Raw genomic sequence first — 15,971 nt, forward strand, 5'->3', positions numbered from 1 at the left:
TGGTCAATTGAGACCGATTCCCCCCCCCCCCATCAATAACGAATCCCTGCCCCTCACCAAGCCACCATTGAGAGAACCCCACTCCTCGTGAGCTGCTCCATTTATTATTCCTGCATTGCGTCAGGGGGGAAGCATTCGCACTAAACCACAGGGATTAAAGACCGATGCTGTGGGGGAATCAGATCGTATCCGTCATACCCATCTGTTTTCAATTCCAACCTTTCACACCTGCTTGTATTTATTATTCCTTGCTTAGACAAGACATGGCTCATTTTTCAACCTCTTCCCGAAAAAAAAGTATATAAAGGCAGGGGTTTCTTTTTAAAGAGAGAGAGAGAGAGAGAGAGGGAGGGAGGGAGGGAGGGAGGGAGGGAGGGAGAGAGAGAGAGAGAGAGAGAGAGAGAGAGAGAGAGAGAGAGAGAGAGAGAGAGATATGGTCATTATCATCTATTCTTTCAAGTTCCCTTCAGCCTCGCTCGGAAGATGAAACTCCCAAGAAGAGATTTTAAGAGTGATTGACACGATGGGCGCTCGGGATCCAGTGAGAAGTGGAAGAAATCGGAGCCAGTTGGGTCAGTGCGACTCAGCTGAAGTGAGAGGTCCTTGGTGATCTCTTGTTTTCTTGCCGACGTTTCATGGTCCAAAATATCCCACGCAAACAAAAAGGCCGAGCAACCCCAGAAGGGAAAAAAAAAACCAGGAATATCTACAACATACAATGTTAAGGACTGCAACCATCACTATGTCGGACGAATAGGCAGAAGACCGACAAAACGCATCCACGAACGATAACTGCCAGTCACAAGACAGGATGAATATTCTTTAATTTCACAACAGATAAGCAGATTTCTCCATAGTTCCAATTGGGAATGCGGGACCATCAGAGGTGGGCTGTACATAATTTGACCACCGGTTCGCCGTGCACCGAAACTGTGAGCGTGCGCCTTCCGCGCATGTGGTTTTCTCCCGTACACATCTTGTACGCATGTGAGCGGCTTAGAAAGTGTGGCTAAATAGGATGACATAGACCCAGGGCGGGTAGACGGGCCCATCCACAGGTGGCCATTGAATCAGTCCGAACCGGCTGAATACTACCACTGGTTACCATACTAGAGACCCGGCCAAGTCCAAAGATGCCAGGGAATTTCTGGCAATCTGACAAATTAGCCATCAATAGACACATAGACTTTAATGACATCTATGTCAGGCCTGCAGCCATCTTTCCTTCTGGATCTTTGGCCTGCCACACTTTCTAATATTCTACTATGCATTTTCTATGGTGGGAAAATACGAAGTTAGATGATATGTAGCCATAACAACATTCTTTCTAGAAAGCCAAGGTCATCCTTTCTCTCTGCATCTCTGCACCTGACTGGAACTGGATGGGTGGAAGCTGCCAGCATGGCAGTGGAAGATTGGACCATGGGATAGGCTTGTGGGTGTGGGGGCAAGATCATGAACTTTCAACCAGGTGGGGAAAACCGGGAAGCTTTCAGATTCAGTTTTTCTCAGATGTGCCAACATGGCTCTCTTCATCAATTGGAACTTTGAGCAATATTTTGCCTTGGACTAGGATTTACTTTTGGATGCTATTTGAAACGTTGACAATCTACATACTACGCAAGAGACAATCACCCCCAGAAGGAACAAAAAGACCCCAATACCTCTCCAACAGCAATCAGCACCCAGATTGGCATAGATTAACTCCAAGGTTAACATCAGATCAACAATGAGGGAAGCCATATCCCAATCAAGGAACTGCCAAAGAAGTCAACATCAACCAAAGACTCTCTTGAGACCACTTCCACCAACTCTGTACAGGCAAGCCACCAGAATATAAACTGACAGCAAACCGCCCTCCCTACTTGCACTGATGATGTTACCTAGTTTGGGTCATGAAATGTTTGCAAGGAAACAGCCAAGTTCAGAGAGAGCATCGAGGACTGCTCATTTGAACCCTGAGCTACAAGTAGTTGTTTTTTTTCAATGGGGGAAAAAAATCACCCGATATAACATTTCATGTCTAGGAGAAACACATCTGGTTCAAAACCACTTCTTTGAAGGGTTTCCTGGTGCTTAAAAAAACAGATGGCAACGAAGGAGAAGAAAGGAAAGAGAAAGGGAGATTACAACAATGACGGTGACAAGAAGCAATGGATGGAGACTAATCAAGGAGAGAAGCAGCCTAGAACTAAGGAGGAATTTCCCCACGGGGAGAACGATTGATCAGTAGAACGACTTGCCTCCAGATGTTGTGGGCTGTTCCAACACTGGAGGTTTTTAAGAGGAGATTGGACAACCATTTTGCCAGAATATAGGTTCTCCCGCTTGAGCAGGGGGTTGGACTAGAAAGCCTCTTCCAACTCTGTTATCCTATTATTCTAAGAAAGTGACTGAAGCTGGACATTCTCTCCATCTTCATCATCTTCTTTTAACCACCCCATAATCCCTTGTGGGGTGAAGTCTGGGCAACTGAATGGAGCTAGAAGAGTGATTTAATGGCCCGATGCCCTTCCTGTCGCCAACCAGCAGTTTTGTTCAGCAGATAAATTCTCATTGCGTCCAGAGAGAGAAATATCTGCCTCTTCCTAGGATTGAACTCACAACCTCCTCGTTGGGAGGCGAGAGCTACCAAGCTGGATGTCCTCTTAAAAACGGAGAAAGGAAAAGGAAGGAATGCTGCATTTGAAGATCCCAAACAACTGGGCAAAACAAAACAAAACAAAAAAAAATCCAACTTTTATTTTTAAAGTATTATTATTTTTTTTGTTCAGAAACAAGAACACAGCAGATGGGTATCCGCAAACAACATGCGTTGCTCATGGGTGAACAAATGGAGAGAAAGAATGACTGGCTACTTTCTTGTACATTTCCGTTGAGGCAACTGGCAGCGTCCACTGTCGTACCGTTTTAATTTTTGTAAGCGTTTCCCTCCCCCCCCCCGCGACATTTCCAGTTCTTTATCCCAATAAGGAAGATGATCAGCACACACCATGCCTTTCTTCTGGAAGGTTCCTTCAGTCCTGTTAGACCAGGGTGTGTGTGTGTGTGTCTCACCCCAATCCTACCGACGAGACGATTGCTCCAAGTGTTCTTGGAAAGGCCCCGAAATGGGATTATTCTCTTTATCGCTGTTGAAGTGAAGATATCATGGTTGTATCGTGACCGGCAGAGAAGAGAGAAAAGTCTTTTGGGCGGGGTGTGTGTTTGTGTTCTCTTCTGCCTCATGTGCCAAAATAACTTGGCTCTCTTCGGTTGGATACACCTTCAGATAAGTGAGGAATTATTCACTGTTCTAGTTCAAGCAACAGAATAGTTTGGCGTTATCCAAATGTCCTTTTTCCCCACAGGGGGTGGGATTGAAAGATTTTAGCAACATGTTCTCTGCCCAGTTGCTGGGTGGGCGTGGCCATGTTGGGCATGGCCTACTTAGCCGTCTGCACCGTGGCGGGGCATTTTTGCCCACCCCAGATTCTGAAGGCGGACTTCCGGAACTTCCGGGAGACCAGAAAAACTGGTCTCCCGGAAGTTCCGAGACTCTATGTGGGCCCTGCACTTATCTGGCATCCAAAACGGGCCCCATGGAGACTCCTGGGAGGGGTGGGTGGGGCCAGCCAGTCCTTTGGCGAACCAGATGTAAAATCAGCAACCGGTTCGCCCGAACCGGTCCGAACCGGCTGAATAGCATCCGGCACTCCATGACTGGAGGTTTTTGAAAAATAGATTAGACCAGCGGTCACCAACTGATGGTCTGCAGGTAAAATTTTGGTGATTCGCAGAAAATCTTTGCATTTTTCACATTACACTAAATCAGGGATCCTCAAGATATGGCCCACTGAGGTCATTACTCCCGCTCGCTGACAGGATGGGGTCCTTCAGGCACTTAGTTTGGCTGCCTGTTTAGTAGCTCCAGGCCTTCCCTCTCTAAGAGTCCAGGCGCTTCAGTGAGCAGCACGCGAAACTTCGGCCGGACTCCACGGAAGACAGAGTTTGCAGGGGGCCAATCTAGCGCCTGGGCTGGCTATAAGACAAACATTCATTCTTGGCCATATTTGAGATTCCTAAATGCAATGGGCAGCAAACCTAGGGTTGACCCCAGGCGCTTCTCTCCACTAAGAGGCGGTCAAGCTAAGTTCCTGAAGGACCCCATCATGTCACTAATACATATTAGTGGTGCACGGGATTTGAAATTATGAATTTAGTGGTCCCTGAAGTCCGGAAGGTTGGTGACCCCTGGATTAGACAACCATTTGACCAGGATGGTATAGGAATTCCTGCTTGAGTAGGGAATTGGACTAGAAGACCTCCAAGGTGGCTTCCAACTTTGTTATTCTATTTCTGGAAGAAAGAGCTGGCCAATAAGTACAGGGAATGTGGAACAAAGCTCTTTAGGGTGAGACCATTAATATAAACACATCAATTGATCCGGTCTCAGATGGATGACGGCTTTAAAATAAAGACTTCAGTTCAGCAATTCGGAGCAGAAATTCTTGTTCTGTTCCTTCCAGCCTAACAGCTGAGACTCAAGCAGGAGGGAGGGAGGGAGAGGGAGAGAGAGAAAGAGAGAGAGAGAGGGTAGCATCAAGTATCTATTCAAAAGTTCAAAAAAGAAAGGGAAAAAAAAGCACAGCCATCTAATTGACTCCATCTGTATTGATTTAAGGACTGATTAAATGCCTAATCAAGAAAGTCTTAATTAATTTTTTTCTTCTTCTCCCTGAGCAAAAAAGAGTCTGGGGAAGGGGTGAAAAGGACGAAGGAGAGGAAAGCATTTATTAATAACGCCTTACACGCTGTGTGTTAGATTTCTTCGGCGTCACACGCAGTGATAATCACCAGTCGTTTCCACGCAAGGTTGTTTTCTGGATTTTGCTTTGAGACCGCGAAGGGAGGCGGGTCAGCAGGCTGGATGAGATTCTGGGGGTGCTGCAAAAGACAGCCCCCTCCTTCCCTAGTCAAAATAGGTAATCGGAGTCTGCCAAGGACGAGCAAATCCTCCGGGGCTGTCGAGAGCCAGCTGGCCCTACAGCCTTGGGAAAGACGGCTGTCCTTGCCAAGGTTTGATGTGAAGCTAGCGGGAGAAGAGATAGGAGGTGCCCTTGGGCGAGCTATCTTCAAAAGCCCCCTTCTCCCTGGCGGTGTTCACACAACACGCGGAACAGGTCAGGATTAGGGATAAGCCCTTGGAAGGACCAGCTAAGCTTTGCGCGGGTGGATCTTGGCGGGAGGGAGGACGAGATGCCTGGGGCTCCGCATGTCAAGGGAATCTGGCTGGTAATCGGTAAACGGATAAATCCTCAGGAAAGGGGCGAATGTGTCGAGCGGGCTAGAATAAGTCACGAGGAGACGGGCAGTCCTCGACTTACGGCCACCATGGAGCCCAACGGTTCTGTGGCTAAGCGAGACAGTTGTTACAGGGAGCTTTTGCTCCGTTTTACAATCTTTCTTGCCGCAGCTGTTGAGGGAATCACTGCAGCTATTGATTTAGTCAGTTAGCTTCCAGAAGTTGCGAATGTACCAACACTGGAAGTTTCCAAGAAGAGATTGGACAACCATTTGCCTGAAATGTATAGGGTTTCCTGCCTGAGCAGGGGGTTGGACTAGAAGACCTCCAAGGTCCCCTCCAACTATTCTGTTCTGCTCTGTTCTATTCCATTCTATCCTATTATTTTGAATTCTATTCCTTATCCTATCCTATTCTATCCTATCTTGCATTCCATTCCATTCCATTCCATTCTATTCCATTCCATTCTATTGAATTCTTTTCCTTATTCTATCCTATCCTATTTTATTTTGCATTTTATCCTATCCTATCCTATTATTTTGAATTCTATTCCCTATCCTACCCTACCCTACCCCTATTATTTTGAATTCTATCCTATCATTTTGAATTCTATCCTATTATTTTGAATTCTATCCTCTATCCTATCCTATCCTACTCTACCCTGTCCTATTATTTTGAATTCTATTCCCTATCCTATCCTATCCTATCCTATCCTATCCAACACAGTTGTTAAGTGAATCTGGCTTCCCCATTGTCTTTGCTTGTCAGAAGGTCGTAAAAGGGGATCACGCAACCCCGGGACACTGCCACAGTCATAAATCCAAGCGTCCGAATTTTGATCAGGTCAACCAACCAGGATGCTGCAATAGTCGTAAGCTCAGGAAAACGGTCCTGAGCCGCTTTTTTCAGCGCCGTTGTAACTTCGAACGGTCACTAAACAAACCGTTTCTCGTCGAGGACTACCTCTAAAGCTCCCCATAGAAAGAGCCACTGTAGTGCGGCAGTAACAACGGAGAGGATAACGCAGAGGCCAAAGGAGGACTTTGCGTTGAACCTTGGCAAGGGACCGTATCCTTGCTCAGGACTCATCCCGGCTTTTCGCGGCTGCTCTTCCGCCTCCCAGGGTGTCAACAACAAGCACAGGAAACGCACAACCCACGTCTCGTCGCCTCTCACAAAAGCCACTTCAAGAAGACCCACAAGGGCTCCCGCCTTGCCCTGATAAGGCACCGAAGGCAGCAGGGGAGACCAGGGAGGACCAGATGGGAGAAGGATGGAAACCCAGCATCAGGGTTCCAAGTAATATACACCCATAGAAGGCAGAACTCCGAGGCAGGCAGATTCCTCAAAGAAAGATTCTTTCGGAGATAACATATTTGGCACAGACAGGTGAAAACTGGCTCTGAAAGTTCCCGCGGTTTTCACTGGATTAAAAAGCGAAAGTTCCCCCTTTCCCCAAACAATCAGTCGCACGATACCAATCAAGGCGCAGCCTGGTTGCCTGGTTACTGTGCTCCTCCTCTCTCCAGCCACCTGTTGGAATGTCCTTGGTTCCCATGGGAAACTATTTTGTTTTGGCTGACAAAATCCCCATCTAGCTACTTTCCCACTCACTCCTTATGCCTTCTTCGCATTGTGGCAACCCGGAAGCCTCCAAAACGGCCCCAGCCACCTTCGCTTCAGAGTTGACACCCAGATCTAGCCTCCACACACACCAACCCATTTTAGCTGGGCCTGGGTTCAAATACAAACCCGCCATCCTGGGCCCAATGTTTGGGAAGCCAGGCTCTGCCTGTCACAATCCGGGATAAAGGGTGAGTGATGGAGGAGTAATACCTCCTTAAAAAAACCTTAGTCCAGCTGGTAGCACCTCATAAGGGCCCCTTTCCAGGATTACAGGAGAAGACGGCCAACGGTTTTGAAGATGGAAGAGGCAGAACCATGTTCTAGGAGAAGGGAAACTCGGATTACAAACCTCCACTGCCTTGTGGCTCTATCCACTACTGGAAAAGGCTTCAGGCAGGGGTGGGGAACTGTGGCTCTTTTGCGACTTGTGGACTTCAACTCCCAGAATTCCAGAACCAACATAGCTGCCTCAGGAATTCTGGGAGTTGAAGTCCACAAGTCGCAAAAGAGCCACAGTTCCCCACCCCTGGCTTCAGGAGTCAACCTCAAGGCAAAATCCGGAGCCGGAGACCCGGAAGCAGTTCGTGACTGTGTACAACCACGATCTGGTAACTCCTGTGATACAGCTGGAACCCATCGTATCGGCTCTGCGGTTCCATTAGACTATTTCAGCGATGTGAAGAGGGGGGGGACCTGCCACTTGGGTAACAGTCTATCCTCCATATTACCGCATTTTTCGGAGTATAAGACGCACCGGAATATAAGACGCACCGGAATATAAGACGCACCAAGGTTTTGAAGAGGCAAATTTAAAAAAAAAGGTTTTGCACTCTGCAAACCTCCCCAAAAGGCCCATTTTTCATGAAAACGGGCCCGTTATTTTTCCAAAAAAGGGCATGAATAGACCTTAGGAGGCTTGTGGAGTGTTTGGGGGGGGGGACGAGCAAAAATTGGCCCATTTTTCGTGAAAACGGGGCCATTTTTGTCAAAAAAGGCATTAGGAAGCTTATAGAGTGCTCCTGGGGGCGGGGGGGGGGGCAAAATTGAGCAAAAAACGGGCCGTTTTTTGCTCATTTCTAATAATACTAATAATACAATAATAGAGTTGGAAGGGACCTTGGAGGTCTTCTAGTCCAACCCCCTGCCTAGGCAGGAAACCCTATACCGTTTCAGACAAATAGCTATCCAACATCTTCTTAAAGACTTCCAGTGTTGGGGCATTCACAACTTCTGGAGGCAAGCTGTTCCACTGATTAATTGTTCTCACTGTCAGGAAATTCCTCCTCAGTTCTAAATTGCTTCTCTCCTTGATTAGTTTCCACCCATTGCTTCTTGTTCTACCCTCAGGTGCTTTGGAGAATAGTTTGACTCCCTCTTCTTTGTGGCAACCTCTGAGATATTGGAATAATGCTATCATGTCTCCCCTAGTCCTTCTTTCTCTTAAGCTAAACATACCCAGTTCCTGCAACCGTTCTTCATATGTTTTAGTCTCCAGTCCCCTAATCATCTTTGTTGCTCTTCTCTGCACTCTTTCTAGAGTCTCCACATCTTTTTTACATCGTGGCGACCAGAACTGAATGCCGTATTCCAAGTGTGGCCTTACCAAGGCATTATAAAGTGGTATTAACACTTCACGTGATCTTGATTCTATCCCTCTGTTGATGCAGCCTAGAACTGTGTTGGCTTTTTTGGCAGCTGCTGCACACTGCTGGCTCATATTTAAATGGTTGTCCACTAGGACTCCAAGATCCCTTTCACAGTTACTACTACTGAGTATGGTATCACCTATACTGTACCTGTGCATTCCGTTTTTGTTGCCTAAATGTAGAACCTTACTCTTTTCACCATTGAATTTCATTTTATTAGATAGTGCCCAATGTTCAAGTTTGTCAAGATCCTTCTGTATCTTAAGCCTATCTTCTGGAGTGTTGGCTATTCCTGCCAGCTTGGTATCATCTGCAAATTTGATGAGTTCCCCATTTATTCCCTCATCCAAATCATTGATGAAGATGTTGAAGAGTACTGGGCCTAAAACAGAGCCTTGGGGTACTCCACTGCATACTTCCCTCCATGTAGATGCAGTTCCATTGAGAACTACACGTTGAGTGCGGTTGGTCAGCCAGTTACCAATCCATCTGGTGGTGATGCTGTCTAACCCACATTCTTCTACTTTATCTAGTAGTAGGTTATGGTCTACCTTATCAAAAGCCTTACTGAAGTCCAAGTAAACTATATCAACGGCATTCCTCTGGTCCACTAATTTTGTCACATTATCAAAGAATGCAATAAGATTAGTCTGGCATGATCTGTTTTTGACAAATCCATGTTGGCTTTTGGCTATTACTTTGTTTGCTTCTAGGTGTTCGCAAATTCGTTGCTTGATTATTTTTTCCAGAATCTTTCCTGGTATTGAGGTTAGGCTGATAGGTCTGTAGTTTCCTGGATCTAATTTTTTCCCTTTTTTGAAGATGGGAACCACATCAGCTCTTTTCCAGTCCTCTGGTAGTTCCCCGGTGTTCCAGGATCTCTGAAAGATATAATTCAGTGGTTCTGAGATCTCGTCTGCTAGTTCCTTCAGAACTCTGGGGTGTAATCCATCCGGTCCTGGTGATTTGAACTCATCTAGGGTAGACAGGTGCTCACTTACCATTTTCTTCCCTATTTCAATTTGTGTTCCTAATTTTGTGGTGCTGCTTTTGATAGGTTGGACTGTTTTATCCCTTTGTGTAAAGACAGATGCAAAACATGAGTTAAATAGTTCTGCTTTCTCCCTGTTGCTTGTCACCTTCTTGCCACTTTCTCCTAGCAATGGACCAATTGTTTCCTTAACTTTTTTCTTGTTTTTAACATGTTGGAAGAAGCTTTTTTTGTTAATTTTTACTTTTGTGGCAAGCCTTTCTTCATTGTGAGCCTTAGCTTTCCTCACTTCATCTTTACAGGCTCGGGCTATTTGCTGATATTCTGCCTTAGTTATGTCCCCCTCCTTCCACTTTTTATACTTACTTTTTTTGTCTTTCAGTTTGTCAGATAGTTGTTTATGCAGCCATGCTCTCCCCAGACCCCAGGGAGCTCTCCCCAGACCCCAGGGAGCTCTCTAAAAGCTTCCTACAAGCTATGCATGGCCGTTTTGGTGAAGGGGCGGGGTTTCAGGAGGCAAAAAATGCACCCAGATTTTCAGCTCTTCTTCCCTCTTTTTTGAGGGAAAAAGGTGCGTCTTATACTCCAAAAACTACGGTAATCTACCTAGGCCTCGTGCTCTGGCGAGGACACTCCAGCTTTGACCTCTTTCCAGAGTACGATACCATCGTCTTTTGAGACTGGAGGATACCAATGGGTTCAAATGCAGGTGCACTGTCTATCCAGGAAGGCTTGATAAACCAGGTTGAGATGAGAAGCGGAGGGGGATGTGCCACCATCTCCCCCTCACTCCCCCAAGTCTGGCTCATTAAATCATCTTCGGAACAGCCGCTGCAGCTGCTCCCCGAACATTGTTCAGGAACTCGCTGGGATCTTGATCACGTTTCAAAAATTCCACAGAGTGCTTGATGTCTGTATGGGGGGAGGGGGGGGGGAAGAGAGAAAGAGAGAGGGGGGGAGAGGAGGGAGATAGATCACATTTTCAGGCACAATAAGGTGGCAGCGTAAAGCTTGAGCCCCATGCCTCGGGGTTTTTTATTGGCTCCCCGTTTCGCAAAGCTGATGCTTAGTGATCGTTGTGATGGAAAAAACAACAAATGCCCTCAGCTGCCACAGCTGCATCCAATTTTCTTAAAACAATATATGGAGGGGTGGGGGGGAATGGGGTGGGAATTCCCCAAGCTTCTTCCCATCCAGAAATACATATTTTTTTTATTTTATTTTGAAGAGCCGATGGGGAAGGGGAGACGGTTCGATGCCAACGGCCCAGTCATCTGTGACCGACGTTAGAACGGTGCCTGCTTTTCCAAACGGGGACCGGAAAAAGTGGGTGTGCGCTGAAAGCGAGCCTGCTTTCGGGAAGCTGGCCCGCTTTCAAAAGCTTTTTCTTCTTTTCCCCCTTTCTCTGTTGGGATCCTTGACCTTATTGAGGTCATCAGTTCCAGCCAAGCCGAGTTGCTTTCATTGACTTTTCCAGCATGTTGCCCCGCTGGCGCTGGCGGACTTCTCATGTTTCTTTACGGTATTTGGCGATAGTTTCCCGGCTCAACAGCAATGCAGGTCCTCCTCGACTTATAACGAGCAATTCGTTCAGTTACAGTGGCGCAGAAAAAAAAGTGACTTATGGAACCCCCGTGGTCTCGCGATCAAAATTCTTGGAAACTGACTCACGTTTATGACAGTTGCAGCGTCCCTGTGCTTGTGACCAATGGGAAGCTGTCAGAATATTCATGAACCGGCAGAGACATGGTAACAAGGTCAGCCAATGAATAAGGCTTAGTAACAAAGTCAGCCAATGGGAGCTGAAACAGTTTGGAGTCCGGGTGTGGCTTAGCTCTGAACTGAAACTACAACAAACTCATTCTCTGTGTAGCCTGTCTGTGTTTGAACCTGCTTACAATCTTTCCTCTCTACCACGTTGGACGAATCTGCTGTTGGTATTGTCCATTTATTCATGTGTTCTTATGTATATAAAGAAGTGAATGGATCCTGCTGAATCGGTTCTCCCTGTGTGCTTTCGGGATTTGATTTTTGCAACAAACTCTTGACAGAAGCCGGTTTCACTGAACAACCGTGTGACTAACTTAACAACCACGGAGATTCACTTAACAACCGTGGCAAGAAAGGTGACAAAATAGGGCAAAACTGACTTAACAACCGTCTCGCTTAGCCACAGAAGATTTTGGGCACCATTGCGGTCGGACGTTGAGGAATACTGGTATAATGTTGCTGAACTAGTGACCCTTGACAGATGGGTCTTTGAGAGACCGAGACAGGGACTTTAAGATATGAAAGGACAAATTATTAAATGAAGCCCGATTTATAAAGGTGAACAGCACCCCTACACCTGCTGAGTCCTGAAGAGCATCCAAAGAAATAAAATAAAACAAAATAAAGACCAACTCTTGACAGAGAAGAAAGTTGACTCAAGCTTGTCTAAACTTCCTAATGTTTGACATTCCTCCTTTTTTTATAAAAAAAAAAAAAGTTTAAATAGCATTCTTGCTCTTAGTGACGGTTCTGCTTTTTCTCATTTATTTATGCTCTCCCAATTCATCTTCCAACCTGTAGCTTGTGTGTGCGCGTTTTTATACTTTTAAACCATTGTGGGATAATCTACATGCAATAATAATAATAAAAAAAAGCCGGTGATCACTCTTCCAGTGATTTTTTTTTATCTTGGCCAGATTCCCTTGCAAACTTGATTTCTTCCTCTCTCTGATGGTCCGGAGAGATCGTGGGTTTGGCCATTTCCTCTACTGCAGGGATTCTCCATTTCTTCCCCAGCTGTTGAGCATTACCTCAGCCAAGCAGATTTAAAGGCTCAAATTGGGGCTTATGCCTCATAGTTTGTTTAACGTTATTACGAAGCGGAACCGCCTTGTATTCCAGCGGCCACAACTCTTGGGTGATGGCCTATGGGTCCTCCGTTCTGTCAAGCTCCTGGGAGAAGCCTGCACTAGTATTGCATGTGACAAGCAATGACGAGGGTTGTAAGCCACAAGTAGCTTGATTCACATAAGATCAATAGAATAGAACTGGAAGGGATCTTGGAGGTTTTCTAGTCTAGTCCACTGCTTCTTGTGGCCCATCGGCGGCTAGTGGAGCAGGTAGCAAATTCGGACAGTCAGGAGGTTGGGGAGGAAGATGGGCCAGTCCTAGAGTCTGGGGAAGGCTCGGATGAGGGCTCTGTGTTGGAGGCAGAGAGGGGGCCAGGGCCGTATGCCAGTTATCAGCTGCCTTCAGAGTCAGACATCAGTGGGGCAGAAGAACAGCTGGAGCCTGTTCCCAGTGTGCGCATGCGCAGAGCTGCCAGACAAACAGCTAAAGAACAGGGGTCGACTTGGGAGGAAGGCCACAGGTGGATGATGAATGGCCCCTCCCAGAGGGAATAAAAGAGGAGCGACAGGGGAGTGGAGTTTGCAGGAGACCATTCGTTCCCTTCATTGGTTCGTGACTCTCCAAGACTCCTGGCCAAGTTGTGCAGATCTCGGCCTGTCAGCTCTCCAAGCCAGAGAAGGTCTGTGACTGTAAATCCTCCCTTGAAAGACTTTGCTGGATGTGAAGGAGAGGAATTCACAGGAAATTAATATAAGTGTTTTTTGTCGGGACCAGGAGTTTGCTTCAGGCTCTCAGGAAGCCTCGGTCAGAACAGTATGATAGGCCGTACGCTAAATTAATAAAGAAGCCAACCAACCAACCAACCTGTCAGGCCATCTTTTCTAGACTCTGGTGTACTTTTGGAACCCTGACACAACCACCTTCCCTTTATCGCAGCAGAGGTGGTGGGCCTCTCTTCCACACACACACACCGACAGGCTGAGCACCCAAACTACTGGCTTTGCTTGTGCCAAAGCGAGGCCTCTCCAACAGCACCTGTCACTCAGATGAAAAACCAATTAGCTCTCCCTGGTGGTTCACCTCTCTTTCTTCCAGCCACACCGGTCACTCATTCTCTTCCTCCCAAAGTGAGCCGTAATGGCTAATCTTCCTGCTGTTTTCTTGCCCCTCTAAACCAGTCGCTCTCAGTATCTGCTGGCGTGGCTGCAGGGCCGCGAGGCAGCATTCCTGTGGGTATCGGGATCAAAAAGACGACGAGGCTGCTGCTGAAAAGTGCTTTGGTAAGAAATACTTGTTTCTCTCTTCCTAGTTCAGTTAGATGCTCCTGGCAGTGTGCGACGGGACTCAAGGAAAGATTGGTGGGGAGGGTGTGTGTGTGTGTAGGCCTCTCCAGCCCCAGGGTCTCCAGAGAGTTCCACCTGCTGTAAGGTATCCCTGGCAGGATGCATCTTCATGTGATAAAGGAATGAATCGCCCTCCGTTTAGAAGATTAACTTGTCAGGAGGAGGAGGAGAGAATTCTGCGTGATGCCCCTAAGCGCGAGACTGGAAACAAAAACGAAGGGATTTTCCATTGCGATGGGTCCACAATCCAAAAAATGAGCATCGCTAGGACAAACGGGCAGAATTTGAGAAAAAACTAGTTTGTAAGGATGGTGCAGGACGGTGGTTCTCAACCTGTGGTCTACTGACCCCGGGGAGAGGGCACAATATCATCACGGGGGTGGGTGGGGGGGGTCCGTGTCCGCGAATGCCAACAGATGCTTCCCAGTTCCCAGCCATTTTGAAGCTCCAGCGCTGTCATGGTGGAGATGGAGGAGGGGGGGGGAGGAAATGAAGATAGCTGCGGGTTTGTAGCCAAAGCAAAATACTTTCTCTTGGGAATCAAGGACATTCCCACAGGTGGCCAGAGAAAGAGAGGAGGAGTGAAGTCAATTCTGTGGGTGTGGCTTGGTGGGCGTGGTGTGACTTGGTGGGCGTGGCAGGGGAAGGATACTGCAAAATCTACATTCCCACCCCATTCCAGTGGAAGGATACCGCAAAGTCTCCATTCCCACCCCACTCTGGGGGCCAGCCAGAGGTGGCATTTGCCGGTTCTCCGAACTACTCAAAATTTCCGCTACCGGTTCTCCAGAACCTGTCAGAACCTGCTGGATTTCACCCCTAGGAAAAAACTTTTAATTAGGTGAAAACCGTGGGAACCTTCAGAGTTGATTTTCACCAGAACTGTGCCAATATGGTATACCCAGTAAAGCTATTCTTTGAGAGATCTACCTGCCTCAGAGCTTTGCTTGCTACAGGTGTATTACTTGGAACCCTGACAATGGGAATGGCGTTTCTCAGAAATGCTGGAAAACTGCGGCCAAACAAAATAGGTAATTCCGTTCTGGAATAGCCCAGGTTTCTCTGTTCAATGGGAAAGTATCTCTGGTTAGGGAAAGAATTCTGACTGTCGTGCAGAAGATCCTAAAACGGGTCGAACATCTGACTATGTAACTTCTGCAAAGGTGCCAATTAACTCCCGAAGTTAATTGTGCTGCTGGCAGCTACCTTGTGTCACGTGTTTGCTTGTTGAGAACCAGAGTCAGTCTCTTTTGCTATCATCGCATTTTTTTTCACTCTTTCCCCAGACAGTTTTTCTTGTTTCTGGCAAAAATTTCACAGCTCTCGGGATGACGAGCACAAAAGGTCCCATGGCGAAGAAGAGGTGAAGGTTGTGCTTCGTGTGTGGAAGCTGAGATTTCAGGTGAAAATGTTAACAAAAGCATACCCAGTATTTAATCATCAATATGACTGGAGTGACAACAAGCTTGTCGGCCAAAAAAGGAAAAAAAATGTAGGAAGGAGAGAGGGAGAAAGAAAGAAAAAGAGATTACAAAGATGGAGAAATGTCACAAACACACTTCACAAGAATCCCACTTGACCTTTCCAAGAAGTTGGAAAGGTGGATAAAAGACACTCTTATTATAGAAACCAATAAACACAGGATGACTCACCAAGCATAAAAAAAAAATAATTTTTTAAAAAATGGTAAGGAAGTAAGCTTTAATAATAAGTTAAAAGTATATTTTGGTCCTTTCATATTTCAGCCAAATTTGCACCTCCTTCCCACCCAAGCCCGTTTGCCTTAAAAGCAGGGCCGGCTCCAATTTTTAAGAAAGAGGTAAGATGAACGTACCTGCTACGTCTGGGCGTAAGAGTGGGGGAAGCTTCCATTTGCTCTGTGGAGGCCCTGGGACTTTGCTTTTCAACTTCTCTCTGTAGGGATGGGAGACGCGAGGAAGAAAAACAGTAGATCGGTATTAAAGAGGTACTGGAATACAATGCAGTTTTTTTTTTAAAAAAAAGGGTGCATCCGTTAACTGATTGATTAGGTCTGGAGATTTGTATCATCACAGGGCTGGAAGGGACCTTGGAGGTCTTCTAGTCCAACCCCTTGGCTAAGGCAGAAGACTTTATACCCATCCCAGATACATGGTGGTCCAATTACTTTGAAATTAGTGATGGAGCATTCACAACTCTGGGAGGTAAGCTGTCCCAATGATTAATTGTCCTCACTGTCAGGTAATTTCTCCTTAGTTGGA

General features: G+C 46.6%; 1 protein-coding gene across 3 annotated transcripts in view; it reads right to left on the minus strand.

Annotated features, from left to right (window-relative positions):
- Positions 1-15,971, minus strand: part of MORN1 (MORN repeat containing 1) — a 95,942-nt gene that overhangs the window by 10,717 nt on the left and 69,254 nt on the right. For all 3 annotated transcript variants that reach the window (XM_081954970.1, XM_081954969.1, XM_081954971.1), the window contains one exon: positions 15,566-15,645. In XM_081954970.1, the coding sequence (XP_081811096.1) occupies positions 15,566-15,645 (80 nt within the window). The remainder of the gene's footprint in view (positions 1-15,565; positions 15,646-15,971) is intronic.

The sequence above is a fragment of the Natrix helvetica genome (genome assembly GCF_964273705.1).
Source record: "Natrix helvetica genome assembly, chromosome: 5".
Taxonomy (NCBI): Eukaryota; Metazoa; Chordata; class Lepidosauria; order Squamata; family Natricidae; genus Natrix; species Natrix helvetica.